Source organism: Triturus cristatus, chromosome 8 (genome assembly GCF_964204655.1).
Source record: "Triturus cristatus chromosome 8, aTriCri1.1, whole genome shotgun sequence".
Lineage (NCBI taxonomy): Eukaryota > Metazoa > Chordata > Amphibia > Caudata > Salamandridae > Triturus > Triturus cristatus.
The window spans coordinates 1,653,913,784-1,653,932,565 of NC_140591.1; the positions used below are offsets into that span (position 1 = coordinate 1,653,913,784).

General features: G+C 47.5%; 1 protein-coding gene across 3 annotated transcripts in view; it reads left to right on the forward strand.

Moving 5' to 3' along the window:
- LOC146808495 (transient receptor potential cation channel subfamily M member 2-like) overlaps positions 1 to 18,782 on the forward strand; it is a 1,799,999-nt gene that overhangs the window by 1,589,255 nt on the left and 191,962 nt on the right. For all 3 annotated transcript variants that reach the window (XM_085623580.1, XM_085623581.1, XM_085623582.1), the window contains one exon: positions 3,293 to 3,356. In XM_085623580.1, the coding sequence (XP_085479706.1) occupies positions 3,293 to 3,356 (64 nt within the window). The remainder of the gene's footprint in view (positions 1 to 3,292; positions 3,357 to 18,782) is intronic.

Sequence of the window (18,782 nt, forward strand, 5' to 3'; positions counted from 1 at the left end):
CTTGTACGATTCGTACGTAAAAAAATAAGGATACGAGTCGTATGGTAATTTTTTTTAACGGATCGGAATCGGCACCAAATTGTTGATAAATACTAATAAATTCAATTATATCAAAATGATTTACCAATTCATGAACAATAAATTAATTCCCAAAACAAAAAAATATTAATTATTAAAAAAGTTATTACCAATTCATAATTGATTAACAATAAATTAATTATCAATACTCAACAATAAAATAAATAATTACTTAATTACAATTAAATTACTTCCCACCCTATTGCCCTGAAAAACTCACAACACACTTCAATAATAAATTAATACAGTTACCAATTAATCAATTAATAAAAATGTAATACCAATTAATAAAAAATAATTACCAATTAATAATTATTTAACATTACATTAATTATCAATACTAATAAACAAAAATAAATAATTACTTAATTACAATTACAGAACCAAAACGCTAAATTTACTTAAAAATATTTACTAATTCCTAAGTTTTTTTAAATTAATTTACTATATTTAAATTACTTCCCACCCTATTCCCCTATAAACCCACAACGGTACTAAAACGCATAATTTACTTAAAAAGAAATTACTAACGTCTAAACATTTTATACATATATTCTAAAACTAGTACAATAATTAACAAAAAATAGAAACACAAATATATGAAATACATAATAAAATACATAACACTATTATAAATATTGATATTAGTAACATCGATATTTTTGCTATCGACGTTAATACCTTCGTAATTAACAAAAACAATATTTCTTACCTTCAGGTCAGGTTAATTATTGTACTAGTTTTAGAATATATGTATAAAATGTTTAGACGTTAGTAATTTCTTTTTAAGTAAATTATGCGTTTTAGTACCGTTGTGGGTTGTGTCCCTACAATATTACCAACTCGATATTATTGTAGGTCGAAATTAAAAACTCGATATTTAGACTGTTCACCCACAGCCGCAGAGTCAAGGTCATCGTCGACTCTCCTTCAACTCCCAACATCGGTGGGCATTCGTCTTCCAGGGCTCTGGGTCACTCCTGAGTGATATAGGCTCTGTCCCCTCTGCTTGCAGGTACTTCTCAACTAGAATCCACCTTCAGATTCCACCAGACACTTTCTGCTTCTCCAGCAGAGGCACTTTCCTGAGGTCCTCCATTGGGTTCGACAGCGGTTTCCGACACCACTTCACATCTATGCACCCGGCTTCCCTGGTGTAGCTAACAAGGGTACTAGGTTATCCACGGGTGAGGTGGTTCTCCAACCTTCTGTCTTCCACTGGGTTTCTTCAGGGTCCACAGGAAAGGGTCCTTAATCTTTAAAATTGCAAATGCGACTTACACGTTGATTTGTACGGAGAACGCGGTCGGGTTCTCACACTGCACACGCTCTCCGTGGGATCTCTATCTACTTACCTGGGTGGTTCCTTGGGTCCCCAGCAAATCTACGTCCTCTTGACATTGTCTTGACACGAGTCGTGGTTCTTATACCACTTTCTTAGTATATGGTTTGATCCCACCCTGGGGTCCACTGTGTTTTTTGTGCTATTGATGTGATTTCTATGCAAAGTATTGGGTCCATTGTGCATATCTTCGGGTAGGAAATATCTGTATGTGTTAGTTAGTATTATATAATAAATACATATTTTTCTAAATGCCTTGTGTGGTTCTTTTTCACTTAATCTATACCTATAAGATTGCATTCTGGTGAAACAAGATGCTTTACACTCCTTCTGGACTAAGCCTGAAAGCTGCTCGCAGAGCTGCCACTTATAGAGCTTTCTAAGGTTGTCAAAGACCTCTTAAATCACCATAAGGATTGTTTGGACTGGTGCAGGGTGCCCACTTACATTGGTGGACATCTTTTATCAGGTCAGCCTCTCACAGACTGGTTATGGCATTGCTTAGCCTTACCTTCTATTTCTTTCTTGTTTGTAGAGAGGTTATGGCATTGCTTATCCTTACCTTCTCTATCTTTCTGGTGGGTAGAGCGATTATTGCATTGTTTAGCCATACCTTCTATTTCTTTCTTGTTGGTAGAGCAGTTATGGCATTGATTAGCCTTACCTGCTCTTGCTTTCTGGTTAGTAGAGAGGTTATGGAATTGCTTAGTCTTATCTTCTTTTGCTTTCTGGTTTTTAGATCATCTTACCTTATCTTTCTATCTGATTGGTAGAGTCATTATGGCATTGCTTGGACTTACCATCTCTTTCTTTCTGGTTTGTAGAGCAGTTATGGCATTGCTTAGACTTACCATCTCTTTCTTTCTGGTTTGCAGAGCGGTTATGGTATTGCTTAGCCTTACCTTCTCTTTCCCTCTTGGTGGTAGATCAGTTATGGTGTTGCTTAGCTTTACCCTCTCTTTCTTTCTGGTTGGTAGAGTTGCTATTGCATTGCCTGGCCTACCTTCTCTTTCTTTCTGGTTGGTAGAGCAGTTATGGCATTGCTTAACCTTACCTACTCTTTATTTCTAGTTGGTGGAGTTGGTATGGCATTGCTTAGACTTACCTTGTCGTTCTTTCTGGTTAGTAGAGCAGTTATGGTGTTGCTTAGCTTTACCTTCTCGTTCTCTCTGGTTTGTAGAGCGGTTATGGCATTGTTTAGCCTTACCTTCTCCTTCTTTCTAGTAGGTAAAACAGTTATGGAATTGCGTAGCCTTGCCAGTCTCTTTCTTTCTGGGTTGTAGTGCAGTTATGGCATTGCTTAGTCTTACCTTCTCTGGTTTTTTGGTTGTTAGATCATCTTACCTTCTCTTTCTTTCTGGTTGGTAGAGTGGTTATGGCATTGCTTAGCCTTAATTTCTCTTTCTTTCTGGTTGGTAGAGCAGTTATTGAATTGCTTAGTCTTACTGTCTCTTTCTTTTTGGTTGGTAGAGTGGTTATGGCATTGCTTAGCCTTACCTTCTCTTTCTTTTTGGTTGGTAAAGCAGTTATTGTGTTTTTTAACCTTACCTTCTCTTTCTTTCTGGTTGGAAGAATGGTTATGGCATTGCTTTTTCTTACCCACCTTCATCTCTTTATGTTTTCAAAGGGGATAAGACATTGCTTACTATTCACTTTTTCCTTCTCCGTAAGGTTGGCAGAGTGGTAAGCCTTCATGGCAGTGCTTTTGTTTACCTCTTCCATTTCTAGAGAGTTGGCAGTTACCTTCCTTCTCCTTAGGATTGGTGCAGTGGTTATGACATGGCTTACTCTTACACTCTTCGTTCTCTTTTGTGTTGGCCTCATATTTCCCCCCAGGACTCTGCTTACTCATTCCCTCCTCTCTCTTTCTAGGGTTGATGAATTAGCCAAATTATTGGAGTCTAAACAGAAGTGTGCCAGCGAGGTGGAGCAGCAGGTAATGTGCCATGGTTGTTTTTCATGCTCATTTCAAATTTATCAATAATTTATTTTGGGGGCTGATCATGCCCATCTTTCCACTGGTTTTATCATTCCCATGAGCACCTACTATTTCAATTTCAACTGTATTTTAATCTAGTGACCAGCATGGATTTAGGGAGCAGGCAGATAGGGAGGGGGTCTGGTTTAGTGGACAAGCCTCTGCGCTTTCTGCAAGTAATTTACTGTCAAGACTAAAATGTGCAACAACTCGTTAACCAAACATAGTAAGTGGTTCTCCTCTCACTGTGCTTGACTGATTATGTTCTGCTATGCATTTGCCAAGAAGCAACCCTCAGAGGTTTTGCTTGCTCATTCCACCAGAGCAAAGGCAGTGACCACTGCGGTGGCACAGCACTGTTTTGGTCCTAGGCATATGCCAGGCAGAAACGTGGGCCTCACTGCATACGTTCACCAAGCACTACTGCCTTAAGGGTCAGGTCAGTTGGGATGGGCACTTTGCCCGTTTCGTCCTGCAGGACTTCCTAGTCTAAATTAAGTTTGCAAACCCACCTCCTCTTGAGAAGGACAAGACAGAGCTTGTCAGAGCTCTCTACACCGGTGTCACCCATGACTGAATAGCAACATCACATCGTTGTGAGCTTGAAAATATTGATGTGAAACAAATGAAGGCAACTACATTTGTTATTAGGAAGAATCCAACAGTCCAATAGGCCACAAGAAAGACCACCTAAAAGAAACTCATACTGTGGGACCTATATCATTTTACTTCATCTGTTATTGTTACAGGAATAAAAAATACAGTTTGTAGTCACACGCCTTGAAAACCCCATTGGGGATGAAACATGTCTGCTGATCATGTACTTGGTTGGAAGTACGCAAACACATTAACGATGTTGAAAATATATTACATGGCCTTAGACTTAAAGGCTGACCTTTCTGCTTATTTGTCCCCAAATAGGGTATTTTAACAAATTGTTGGAGTGCTCCATTATATTGTTTTATGATTTAGTGGTTTGTCATGCTTTGGAGTAACAGTATTATTGCCCTTACTGGTAGCAGGGGTGCACAGCTGCCTGTCTGTATTTAACACCACCTCTGGAGAGGTATTGCTTGGGTATTTATTCTAAGGTAAGGAATCTGCGGTTCGGAGTATCTATCAGACTAAACCCTTCGCCGCGGCAGGAATTCCTCTGCGGCGCTGGGGGGGTTTGGGGGCAGTTGCGGTGGCGCTGTGCTCGTGACGGAACCACTCCGTCACGAGTCACGGGTGAGCTGTGCTCATGACGGAGTGGTTCCGTCACGTCTCCGCCCACTGCACTAATCGCCCGCACAGGCGGGGAATTAGCGCCGCGTGGGCGGAGTGGCCGCCAATGGCCGCAGCATGATGGAACCACTCCCTCATGAGCACAGCGCACCCGTGGCTCATGACGGAGTGGTTCCGTCATGAGCACGGAAAGGGTTAACATGTTACTTACCTTTGGTAACGCCTTATCTGGTAGAGACTCTATACCCACCCATCCTCCCTCCTCTGCAAAAGGATTTATTGGTACAGGTCTACACACTTTTCAGGGCCCTTGTTCCACACACCAATGGTCAGTGTTCTTCGCAGCTCCGCTCTCCTGGCGTAAAAAGTTGTGAAAGAAACTGGCATCAGTGCACTGGGGTATCTCCGTGAACCGACAGATCAACGCTGTATCTTCCACGTGCTTCAACATCCTCAGTATAACTCTGCAAAACCTTCAATGGATACCCCCCCCTCCCCCCCCCCCCGAGTCCAGAAAGAGTGTCATCGAAGCACTCATAACCAGCAGACTGGACTATGGGAATGCCCTCTATGCCGGAATCAACAAATCTCTACTCCACAAACTCCAGACCGTCCAGAACGCCGTAGTCAGACTCGTCCTGAGTATACCTACGACAAGACCACATCCCCCAACACATGCAAGACCTCCCTTGGCTCCCCGTTGAAAAGAGGCACGCTGGGGCAATGCTCATGGGGAATATTCTAAAGTAAGGAATCTGCAGCTAGATAGAGTCGCTACCAGATAAGACATTATCATAGGTAAATAACATGTTTGTTAATCAACATCGGGTCAATTTTAATATATGCAGGAATTTCCATATCCTTTTTTCTTATACTAAAGGATGTGTAGACACAAAGATATTTTGAAAGATCTGCTCTTTCCAGATTTCTCCACTCTCTTAGTAACAAATCCATAATCTCCTTGTTTATCATCAGGCAAGTCATGGGTCTAACTGCAACTGTTATAACCAGTTTAGAACTAGTACTCAATATCTCATCTTACAAAGGAACATAATTATTATCTTGCAAATACTCAATAAAGGTGAAAGTTCAGACTTTTGAATAAACTTGGTCTTATGTGTAGATTCAGTAACCTGAATATCGTCCTCCTCATTTTCAGGGGAAGGCCAAGTGGAAAGGGAGGTTGATGACAAACTATTCACTGATGACAGCGTAGAAGTGTGATATGAAGGAGAATAGTGGGTACTGGGGATAGACTTTGATTTCTAAGGGGCCTCAGATAAGGAAGCAATTAAATAATGCATTTGACCTTAGAGAACTCAAAACCCCCAGCAGCAGGAATAGGTGCAGTCTTATCCTCCTTACACCTTTTGTCATCTACAATATCATCCCTTGAGCAATGATGTTTCCTCGCAGAATACTTTTTATGATGAATGGTGTAAGATAAAACACCAGTGAAAGAATTGCTCTTTATGTAGTATAAAACAAGGACCTCTGGCTGTTAAAATCAATGCCTTGAAAAAAGAAAAAAAGATGCGGGGCACTCTTTTTTTAAAACAAGCTTTGGCAAAGTGAAACAGTCTCAGCAATCCGACCGCTATTGGCATTTTCAATGTTAATGTCTTTATGAGAGCCCCCATTCACCACTCTCTAGCATCTCAGAGGCCAATACCAATCCCACAGAATTGGTGGGAGGGCTTGGGTATTGCAAAGGTTCCCTCTCCAAAGGACAGTCACCATTCCAGCAACTTCCGTGGCACAGTAGTGGAAAGCAGCACCGTAACAACCGGTGAAACAAGCACTAGCAGCACGTTGTAGAAAATAAAAGGATGTAGGGGAAGCACGGTGACAATTCCCAAAACATACAAGCTATTAGAAACAGAAAAAGGTGTTTAGGAATGTCCCTTTTGTTGTGTGTATATATGGTGGCCAACTTCAAAAGTTGGAGAAGTAAAGACAGTGTCCACCCCATTGTGAGGAAGGAAGGATTTGCACTGTTAACCAGAGCCCCTCTCGCTTTTCATACCCGTATTAGAAAAAATTCTCAATTTCAGCAGATTTCTTAATACAAGGAATGCAACATTCATTCAAAAGGTATCACAATTTATTTTTAACTTGATTTAAAGTTTTACATAATAACATAATACAGGTGTGCATTACGAAGTCCGCTGTTAGAATTGTGAAAACTTACATCATATTGGTTACAGTCCCATGCATTGGTTCATCCGCAATCCCCCCCATCCCCCCCCCTCCAAGAACTGTACCCAGGTGCAAAGACATTTAATCCCCCTCCCCTTCAGCACTTGCATGGATAGTCCCTGCAGATGTGGTTTGGGAGCCTGCCTGGAGGCCGTTGGCCAGTAGTTCATAACAAAGCTCCCTACAGACCCTTAAATCATCCTCTAATTTCTCATGTCTACGACACCTTTTCATGTGCATCTCCTCAACCAGCATCCATTCCCGCACATCTCTGATCCACACCGGGATCTCAGGTGCCTGCACCCCCATCCAACCAATTGCGATTCTATGCCTTGCTAGCACCAATAGTTGTTGCTGGAGCCTATACGCCATTTTACTTTGCTTTTTAGGTTTTCATATTAACCCCAGCAGACAGTCAGTGGGTGTCAAGTGCACTCGTCTATTAACGCTGCCTCTGATCTGCTCCACTACTTCCAACCAGACGCTACTGACCTCGGGGTATCCCAAATCAAATGCAAGAAATTGGCCCATTCTTTACGGCACCTGGGGCAGGAATTTGACCTATTGGGGGCCATGCAATGTAATCTCTCTGGGGTCATGTATGTGTGATGTGTGTAGTTGTAGTGGACTAACCAGAAGCGGGCATTACAGGAAATCGTGCGCGTAAGTGTGTCCACCCTCCTCCAGTCCTTGTCTTCCAGAGGCACCTCCAGGTCTGCGTTCCAGGTGGCAAATGCCCCTGGGGGGAGCAATGGCGTCTGCCCTCATGGCCCTATACATTGATATAGTGCACCTCCCAGCCCCGCATGTGAGAAAGATGTCTAATGTCTGTGTAGACTGTGGGATCAATGGATGCATTGCCCATATTTCTTTGAATATATTGGTTAATCCAGCGTATTGTAGGTATTGTTCCTGTCCCAGTCCAAAATCACCACAGGCCTGTTTGAATGTGATGAAGCTCTCTCCGGGGTACAAATCAATCAATCAATCAATCAATCATAGCATTTGTATAGCGCGCTACTCACCCAGAGGGTTTCAAGGCGCTAGGGGGAGAGGGGTCCGTTACTGCTCGAAGAGCCAGGTCTTGAGTTGCTTCCTGAAGGAGAGATGGTCCTTGGTCAGCCGAAGGTGGATGGGGAGGGAGTTCCAGGTCTTGGCTGCCAGGTAGGAGAAGGATCTTCCTCCGGTGGTGGCTCTGTGGATGCGTGGTACGGCGGCGAGGGCGAAGCTGGTCAATCGTAGCTGGCGGGTGGGCGTGTAGAAGGTCAGGCGGCTGTTGAGGTACTTGGGGCCCAGGTCATGGAGAGCCTTGTGTGCGTGGGTGAGGAGTCTGAACGTGATCCTCTTGCTGACGGGGAGCCAGTGCAGGTCTCTCAGGTGGCCGGAGATGTGGCTGTGTCGGGGGATGTCCAGGACGAGTCGTGCAGAGGCGTTCTGGATGCGTTGGAGTCTTTTCTGAAGTTTGGCTGTGGTTCCGACGTAGAGGGTGTTTCCGTAGTCCAGTCGGCTGGGGACGAGTGCCTGGGTGACCGTCTTCCTGGTTTGGGTGGGGATCCATCGGAAGATCTTACGGAGCATGCGTAGGGTGTTGAAGCATGATGATGAGACGGCGTTGACTTGTCTGGTCATCGAGAGGGCGGAGTCCAGAATGAAGCCCAGGTTGCGTGCGTGGTCCGTTGGCTTGGGAGTGGCGCCCAGGGCAGGTGGCCACCAGGAGTCGTCCCAGGCGGAGGGCGATGAACCCAGGATGAGGACTTCCGTCTTGTCTGAGTTCAATTTCAGGCGGCTGTTCTTCATCCATTCGGCGACGTCTTTCATCCCTTCCTTGAGGCTGGTTCTGGCAGTGTCGGGGTCGTTGGTGAGGGAGAGGATCAGCTGGGTGTTGTCGGCGTAGGAGATGATGTTGAGGTTGTGTTGGCATGCGATGGCTGCGAGGGGGCTCATGTAGACGTTGAAGAGGGTTGGGCTGAGGGATGATCCTTGTGGTACGCCGCAGATGACTTCGGTGGCCTCGGATCTGAACGGGAGGAGACGGACTCTCTGAGTTCTTCCGGCGAGGAACGAGATGATCCACTTCAGTGCCTTCTCTTGGATCCCGATGTTGCTGAGGCGTTGTACTAGGGTGCGGTGGCAGACAGTGTTGAACGCTGCAGAGAGGTCCAGGAGGATGAGGGCCGCTGTTTCCCCGTTGTCGAGCAGGGATCTGATGTCGTCGGTGGCTGCGATCAGTGCGGTCTCGGTGCTGTGGTTGGCTCGAAAGCCGGACTGCGATGGGTCGAGGGATCCGTTTGTCTCGAGGAAGGCGGCGAGCTGTCTGTTGACGGTCTTCTCGATGACTTTGGCAGGGAAAGGGAGGAGAGAGTTCTTGAGGTCGGTGGGGTCCGCTGTAGGTTTCTTTAGGAGGGCGCTGAGCTCGGCGTGCTTCCAGCTCTCCGGGAAGGTGGCGGTGTGGAAGGAGGTGTTGATGATGTCCCGTAGTTGGGGTGCGATGATGGAGTCGGCCTTGTTGAAGACGTGGTGGGGGCAGGGGTCGGTTGGTGATCCGAAGTGGATGGTGTTCATCGTGCAGGTGGTGTCTTTGGTGCTGACCGGGGTCCAGGCGCCGAGGGTGGTGGTGGAGGGTGTAGGTGCGGCGGTTGGGTGTGTGGTTGGTGCGCCGAAGCTGTTGTGTATGTCGGCGATCTTGCGGTGGAAGAACGAGGCGAGAGAGTCGCAGAGGTCTTGTGAGGGAGTGATGTCATTGTTTTCAGCGCTGGGGTTGGAGAGCTCTTTGATGATGCTAAATAGTTACTTGCTGTTGTGGGCGTTGTTGTCCAGTCTTTCTTTGTATGCTGTCTTCTTGGTGGTGCGGATCAGCTGGTGGTGGCTGCGGGTGGCGTGCTTGAGGGCGGTCATGTTGTCTGTGGTCTGGTCGTGGCGCCAGGCTTTCTGGAGGGTTCGGCAGTTTTTCTTGGAGTCCTTGAGTTCGTCGGTGAACCAGGGGGCTTTCTTGCTGCCGGGTTTGCAGGGAGGGTTCTTCAGTGGTGCGAGGTCGTTGGCGCAGGCGGTCAGCCACTGTGTGAGGTTGCTGGCTGCTTCGTTAGGGTCCGTTGTGCTGGCGGGAGGGTTCCGGCTGAGGGAGGTGGTGAGCTGCTCGGCAGTGATCTTGCTCCAGCTCCGGCGAGGAACCTGTTGCGGGTGGTGGTGGGTCGTGGTTTTTCTGAAGCTGAAGTGGACGCAGCTGTGGCCAGTCCAATGAAGTCCGGTGGCGTGGCTGAAGGAGATGTGTTTGCTGGATGAGAAGACGGGGTCGAGCGTGTGGCCGGCATAGTGGGTGGGGGTGTTCACCAGTTGCTTGAGTCCGAGGTTGGCGAGGTTGTCCAGCAGGGTAGTGGTGTTGCAGTCCTTGTTGTTCTCCAGGTGGAAGTTGAGGTCCCCTAGGAGGATGTAGTCAGCAGAGGCGAGGGCGTGTGGGCTGATGAAGTCTGCGATGTCTTCGCTGGATTGTGTGCGAGGTCCCGGGGGTCTGTAGATGAGGGTGCCTCTGAGGGTCGTCTTTGGGTCAGAGTGTATCTGGAAGTGGAGGTGTTCGGCGGCGGTGAAGGTGTCGTCGGAGTTGGTCGTGATGCGGATGGTGTTCTTGTGTACGATGGCGATGCCACCTCCAGTCTGGTTGATGCGGTCCCTCCGGGAGATCTTGTATCCCTCCGGGATGGCTGTGGCGATGTCGGGCGCTGATTAGGCGTTCATCCAGGTTTCTGTGAGGAAGGCGACGTCTGGCGATGTTGTGTCGAGGAGGTTCCAGAGTTCGACGGCGTGTCTGTGGATGGAGCGGGTGTTGAGCAGGATGCACTTGAGGTGGTCGTTGCTGGTTTTCGGCTTGGTGGGTGCGATGCAGGTCCGGAGGCAGGTGAAGTTGCAGGCCTGGCAGGTGAAGGGTCCGTGGGTGCGTTTCGGGGTGACTTGGTAGCAGGCGGGGTTCCGGGTGGGTTTGAGTGTGTTGAGGGTTGTTGCGTCGTAGGTCCGTCGTGTGGGCTGGCGTCTACCGGGGCCAGGGGTCCTGGCGCTGGGCGCGGTACGGCCGCGGACGGGCGCAGACGGGCTTGCCTTAGGCGCGCCCTTGGCGCGCCAGCGGCCCGCCCGCTGCGCGCGGCCGCAGCGCGGCCTCCATATGAGGGGGAGAGGGAGGGAGGAGCAGCTGGGAGGTGGGAGCGGGGCGGCCAATGGGAAACAAGGGGGCGGGGCCGCAGGGACGCAGCGGCGGGAAATGAGCAGTGGGGGACACGGAGGCAACGGGACCGAGGAGAGGGGGTCCTAAGGAAAAAAAATAACGGGCTCAGTGGGTACAGAAGGAAAAAGGTGGCAGGGGCAGTGGGCACAAATAAAATCACGGGTACAGCACGGAACAAAGGGCACAGTGGTCACAGAAGGCAAAAGGTGGCAGGGGCAGTGGGCACAAACAAAATCAAGGGTACAGCACGGAACAAGGGCACAGTGGTCACAGAAGGCAAAAGGTGGCAGGGGCAGTAGGCGCAAACAAATCAAGGGTGCAGTGCGGAACAGACGGGCACAGTGGTCACAGAAGGCAAGGGGGCCCAGGCAGAGAAGCAGTAGTCAGGACACAGTGCTTACGAGCGGCAGCGAGATGCAGGCACACACAGGGGGCTGCGTGGCGGTGAGGGGAGCGACCTACCTGGTGGCAGGGTCAAAGGTCGCTCTCTCTACCGCTGCGCGGCCTCCATATGAGGGGGAGAGGGAGGGAGGAGCAGCTGGGAGGTGGGAGCGGGGCGGCCAATGGGAAACAAGGGGGCGGGGCCGCAGGGACGCAGCGGCGGGAAATGAGCAGCGGGGGACACGGAGGCAACGGGACCGAGGAGAGGGGGTCCTAAGGAAAAAAAATAACGGGCTCAGTGGTCACAGAAGGCAAAAGGTGGCAGGGGCAGTGGGCACAAACAAAATCAAGGGTACAGCACGGAACAAGGGCACAGTGGTCACAGAAGGCAAAAGGTGGCAGGGGCAGTGGGCGCAAACAAATCAAGGGTGCAGCGCGGAACAGACGGGCACAGTTGTCACAGAAGGCTAGGGGGCCCAGGCAGAGAAGCAGTAGTCAGGACACAGTGCTTACGAGCGGCAGCGAGATGCAGGCACACACAGGGGGCTGCGTGGCGGTGAGGGGAGCGACCTACCTGGTGGCAGGGTCAAAGGTCGCTCTCTCTACCGCTGCGCAGCCTCCATATGAGGGGGAGAGGGAGGGAGGAGCAGCTGGGAGGTGGGAGCGGGGCGGCCAATGGGAAACAAGGGGGCGGGGCCGCAGGGACGCAGCGGCGGGAAATGAGCAGCGGGGGACACGAAGGCAACGGGACCGAGGAGAGGGGGTCCTAAGGAAAAAAAATAACGGGCTCAGTGGGTACAGAAGGAAAAAGGTGGCAGGGGCAGTGGGCACAAATAAAATCACGGGTACAGCACGGAACAAAGGGCACATTGGTCACAGAAGGCAAAAGGTGGCAGGGGCAGTGGGCACAAACAAAATCAAGGGTACAGCACGGAACAAGGGCACAGTGGTCACAGAAGGCAAAAGGTGGCAGGGGCAGTGGGCGCAAACAAATCAAGGGTGCAGCACGGAACAAAGGGCACATTGGTCACAGAAGGCAAAAGGTGGCAGGGGCAGTGGGCACAAACAAAATCAAGGGTACAGCACGGAACAAGGGCACAGTGGTCACAGAAGGCAAAAGGTGGCAGGGGCAGTGGGCGCAAACAAATCAAGGGTGCAGCACGGAACAGACGGGCACAGTGGTCACAGAAGGCAAGGGGGCCCAAGCAGAGAAGCAGTAGTCAGGACACAGTGTTTACGAGCGGCAGCGAGATGCAGGCACACACAGGGGCTGCGTGGCGGTGAGGGGAGCGACCTACCTGGTGGCAGGGTCAAAATCCGCAAGCATGCTGCAGCCCCCCTGCTGCCACGCCCAATATGACATATTGGACATCAACCTCCTGACCGGCGCAATATCCCAGACCGATAACTCCCTATAAAATGGAGCATGCTTCAAGATTCGATGTTTGACAAATGCGCGAGGTCTGCCTGACCACATATGGCACCGTGTCAGAGGTACCCGTGCCCTCCAAATGTAGGGATGGCAAGTCAGTAACCGGTACTCTATCTTGGAGTAGTCTCTTCTCCCAGTTGTCCCCTTCAGCAAACAATCTTGTGGCGTGCTGCAGTTGAGCAGCATAGTAGTAGAGCTCTTGTCTTGGTGCCTTGAGTCCACTACCCTCATAGATACGATTCAGTGTGGCAAGCGCCACTCTGCTGCGATGGCCTGCCCAGTAGAGATCTATCAGTATAGAATCCAATGCCCAAAATATTCACCTGGGTATGGGGCAAAGGATGTTTTGTAGCATGTATGAGCAGCGGGCAGCACCACCATCATTTTAGCTTTCACCAGTCTGCCTGTTGTATTGAATCCAATGTATTTTCTATCTTTTCATGTTGCTAAAGTTACTCTGTTATGCATATGCTTGAATGCTCACTGTTATGCCTTCATTGATGACACTTAGAACCTAATGTGTCAGAAGAACCTGTGTGCACCCCTCCACCTACGGCACACATCTCTACAATGAGCACAACTGCTCCACCTCATTCTTAGCGTGTTCACTTCTCCTTTACTGTGAGTACCGTTTTACTACTTCGGAGGTCAGCCCCCCCCCAACGTGTGCCTCTAACACGGCAATTTAGTTTTGCTTACTTTGTGTTAATTTTCACTCCCCTGCCATTTGCCAGCTCAACGGCCTCATTTAGAATGTGCTTCGCTGCTGTCTTTTGAATTGCTCCGACGTTCTACTCCTTCACGAGCACTGCTGCGCTTCCAAGCTTCTACGTAATAGCCCAAAGTACGTCTAACGCAATGTCGCATCATGTAAGTGGCCATCTTGGATCTTCAGAAAGCATGCATTTTCCCGCCTGTTTTCAACGGTGACAGGCACACCTACTACTTCGAAGGATTTTACTCAGCGATTCATTCTATGGTGACAGGCACACCATTATACAAGGTATTACCTTTTCTTTCGTACACTTTTACCAGCTCTGCCTGTCATTTACAGTGACAGGCACACCATTTCATACGGTTCTGCGATTTCTTTTGTACTGTAATGTCACCTACTCTGCCTGTCATTTACGGTGACAGGCACACCACTTCATATGTTTTACCAATTACTTCTGCTCCTTAAATTCAATACTCCGCCTGCCATTTTCCAGAAATGTGACATACTCGCTCCTTCTCAAAGCAACATTTCAAAGTATCTAGCCCTCCACTTATTGGGTGTATCATCAGTAGGACCAGTCTGTGCTTCCACCATGTGTGCTTCTCAAACCTTTTCTCTAACACCTCCTCAGCCATTTCGTTCTACAATAGGGGATCCTCCCATCAAATGGCTAGAATAGAGGGAATACTTTCTCAACTATATTGAAACATTGGAAGATAATGAGGAAGAATTATCCCAAAGCAAGAAGAACAGATTTTACTACATTCCCTTGGTCCTCAGGGTTGAAAGTATACAATGCACTAGAGAAAAAAGTTTGTTCTACTGATGACACAAACCTTTTTCTTCATCCTCTAGAAGATTTAGAAAAATATTATTACACTTCAGTATGCATAGCCATAAGTTGCCGCAAGTTCTTTGATAGAAAACAAGGAAAACTGGAACCTATTGAAGAATTTGTTTCCGATCTAAAGAAATTAGCCTTAACATGCAGATTTGATTCCTTAAAAGACAAATTCATTCGAGACCAGATCATTTTGTTTGTGACCAATGAACATATTCAAGAACTTATTTGGATTCATGGGGAAGCTCCATTAGCTGATGTTGTGGCTTTAGTTAAAAAGGCTGAAGTAACTAATAAGTGTGCTAAAGCAATATCTAGCGTGCCGAAAAAAAATGAGAAACCTATTATAACTAAAGTTAGTAGTAATTGCAAAAATAAGGTTGCCATTTTGCGTACAGCTATTGGCAAGGAGAATTTAAACAAGGAGTTGAAGTATTATAGATGTGGTAGTAAGAATCATCTTGCTTATTTTAAGAAATGTCCGGCAAAAAAACAAGTGTGCAGAATGTGGCTTAATTGGTCATTTTGCTAAGGTTTGTAGGGGCAAAAAAGGTAATAAGAAAAATGTTACTTTAATTATGATGATGATGATTCAAATTCAGATATATTTTAATCATTGTGGGGCCAGATAGAAGGAGCTGTGATCCATTCAGCTTCCGGCTAGTTATTTGTAATCAAAGGGAATGGATCACTTGTAGCTGTCACCAGGGCTCAGGTGCTTGTTTCCTATCATTGGTAAAGAACCCTCATTCACGTAAGATGGTTAAGGGGCGGTATATCTTGGTTCTCCGCCTTGATTTTAAATACGTGACAGCATCATCATAGGGTTCTTTCCATGCTTCCTCCGTCCTGGAGGGAACCACTGGATGTTTCAGCAGTGATCAGGGATTTTTTTTTTTTATTATTCAGTGAGATGTGCTCAAGTGATGTGAATAAGTAAAAATTAAAGAATTCCTCTTGCTGCCTGGACTTGACTTTATTCCATTCGGTGCAAGGGAAGAGTTTACCAATGATAGGAAACAAGCACCTGAACCCTGGTGACAGCTACAAGTGATCCATTCCCTTTGATTACAGATTCAAATTCAGACTCATCTCATGGAGAAGAACAATCTAAAGATATTGATTTTGTTTTAGGGATTTCTGACAATGTGAACCTCTTAGGTTTACAATGCAAGTCTAAACCTGTTTGTTCAATACATCTTGGTGGGGTACAAATGCTCATAGTGGCCATTTCAGGGTCTCCTTACACCATCATTGATAAGGTTCAGTGGGAAAAGAATGTTATACATCTTCTTGGTCAATCTGTAATGCCTCCTGATGTGACACCTGAATGCTTCACAGGTGAGAAAATTGCTCTCTTAGGTTACAGAGAACTTAAATTTGAGTTTAAAGTAAATTGTACGTCGCTCTTGAAGGACCCTCATTTTTAGGGTGGATAGACCAAAGAAATCTAAACATCATTTTGAATCCCAATGGTCCATAGCAAGTAATGGTGCTAGATCATAGTGAGCCTTATCACTTGAAATTCAAAGAGGAGTTTTCTGACATTTTCTTTTACAAGGTTGGTAAGCTAGAATGTTATTGTTAGATTTGGGGGTCTCTAGTTGGCAGAGATAGGTACCTTTGTCCAAATAGGTACCCTTGCGTCTAATCAGGGTAAGGGAGTACACTCCTAAAATAACCCCTGCACACCCCCTTGGTAGCTTGGCACGAGCAGACAGGCTTATCTCTGAGGCAGTGTGTAAAGCATTTGTGAACACATACAGTAATCAAGTGACAACACTACAGATGGACACCACACCAGTTGTATATTAAAAATAAGTATTCTTTATATAGATTTAACACAAGACCACAAACGACAAAAATCCACAATACTGTACTTAAAATGGTAGAATTAGCTTAGTTCTCTTTAGATGGTAAATGCAACACTTTGAGTTCAATGTACCTTAAGATGCGTAACACTTCTACAACGAAAGTGTTGCAGGGAAGGTGATGCGGTAGGTCCTTACATGCAAGGACGGTGATGCGTTGAAGATCTGGTGCAAAGAAACAAAGATGGTGCTTTCTTCTTGATGCGACACGCTTCTCCGATGTTGCGAGACGTCTCGACTCGAAGCAACAGCTGCAGAGGCGGCACCCTTGTTCAGTGATGCGACGACAGCGGCTTTGGCGGTGACACTCTCCTCCGATGACGCGAGACGCTTCGGCTCGATGCGACAGCTGCAGCGGTGACACCCTTGTTCAGTGATGCAACGACAGCGGCTGCGGCAGCGGCACGCTTCTCCATGGATGCGAGGTGCTTCTTGTGATGCGGTGCAATGCGACAGCTACAGCGGCGACACCCTTGTTCAGTGATGCGACAGCAGCGGCTGCGACGGCGACACGCTTCTTCGGTGTTGTGAGACGTTTCTTGTGATGCGGTGCAAAGCGACAGCTACAGCGGCGACACCCTTGTTCAGTGATGCGACTGCAACGGCTGCGACGGCGACACGCTTTTTCGGTGTTGCGAGACGTTTCTTGTGATGCGATGCAATGTGACAGCTACAGCGGCGACACCCTTGTTCAGTTATGCGACGGCAGCGGCTGCGATGGCAGCACGCTTCTTCGGTGTTGCGAGACGTTTCTTGTGATGCGTTGCAATACGACAGCTACAGCAGCGACACCCTTGTTCAGTGATGTGACGGCAGCGGCTGCGACGGCGACACGCTTCTTCTTCGTGAGTCACGATTCCAGCTCCTTGCGACACGCAGTCCTTCAGAAGGCCCAAATACAGCTGCAGGCACTTCCAAAGAACTCTTGGGGAGCTGGTGGTTGAAGTCTGTTGTCCCTGAGACTTCAGCAGGAGGCAAGCTCTTTTCTCAAGCCCTTGGAGATCCTTCACAAGTTGAATAAAAGTCCACACAAAGTTCCTTTCTCCTTTCTTTGGCAGTCAGGCAATCACTGCAGGCCAATCCCCCAAGCAGCACTTCAGCTTAGGGATAGTCTCTCCTCAGTTTCTTCTGGTTCCTCTCCTCAGCAAAGGTTTCTTCTTGTTCCCAAAGTGATCTAAAGTCCTGGGGTCTGGGTCCCCTTTTTAAACACAGTTTCTCTTTGTTCTCTGAAGGCAGAGAGGCCTTTGCTTAGTCCAAACCAGTTCTGGTCCGTCCTGGAGCACTTTGTTGACATGACTCCTTCTTTCCTTTCACAGTGCAGGGCAGAGACATCAGACGCACCACAGGAGGTGGAGCCAGCATTGTGGAGGGAAAGCACAGCCCTATTCAGGTCCCAGGTGCAGCTCCTCCCACCCATCTACATGGAGATCTCTCTATTTAGTCCTGTGCTGACTCACCCTGTCTCCGGGAATTCCCCAGCCCCCTGTCACTCAAACTCCAGACAAGGAATACACAACCTAGCAGAGGCAGGCTTGGATAGTTAGACAAGAAAATACCTACTTTCTAAAAGTGGTATTTTCAAACACAGAATGTTAAAACCAACTTCACTAAAAGATGTGTTTTATCATTCTGAGTTTAGGCATACTAAACTCGAATTTCTACCAGGTTCCCTGAGTCAGTTAGGATTATAAGATGTAATAATCAAACTGCCCATACTGGCCTAAGGGGAACTGGTAGCCTTGCAATAGTGAAAAACGGAAATGGCTGTAATTCACGATTAGGACATGCCACACACACCAGGGCATGTCCTACCTTATACTTACAATGCGCCCTGCCCTTGGGCCTACCATAGGGGTGTCTGATATGAAGAAAAGGGAAGGTTTAGGGAATGGCAAGTGGGTGCACTTGCCCAGTCAGCATGGCAGTACTAGACTGCACACAGACTCTGCAATGGCATGCCTTAGACACACTTTTACAGGCTGCTTCTGTGGGTGGCACAACCAGTGCTGCAAGCCCACCAGCAACATTTGGATTACCAGCCCTGGGCACTCAGGTAAACCAAACCAGCCAATCATGGAATCACTAATTCATACATCAATTTACAATAGGGAGAGCATATGCACTTTAGCACTGGTCAGCAGAGGTAAAGTGCCCAGAGTCATAAAACAGCCAACAGGTCAGAAAAAATATAGGAGGAAGGCAAAAAGTTCAGGGATGACCCTGCAAAAAGGGCCAAGTCCAACAGTTATGTTCACAAAATTATCCTTAAAAAGGATACTTAAACTAAGGTCTATAAATCAAGGGACATACCATGGGTTGTTAGAGAAGACGTCACCAAAGAATTAAAACGCTTGTTGGATGGAGGTATAATAGAAGAAGTTGAAGCTTCAGAATGAGTTGCACCTTTGGTCGTAGCACGAAAGGCCAACAGAAATATCAGTTTATGCATTGATTTGAGATCTCTCAATGAAAATTTTGTATTTGAGAGATTACCCCTACCTAAAATCA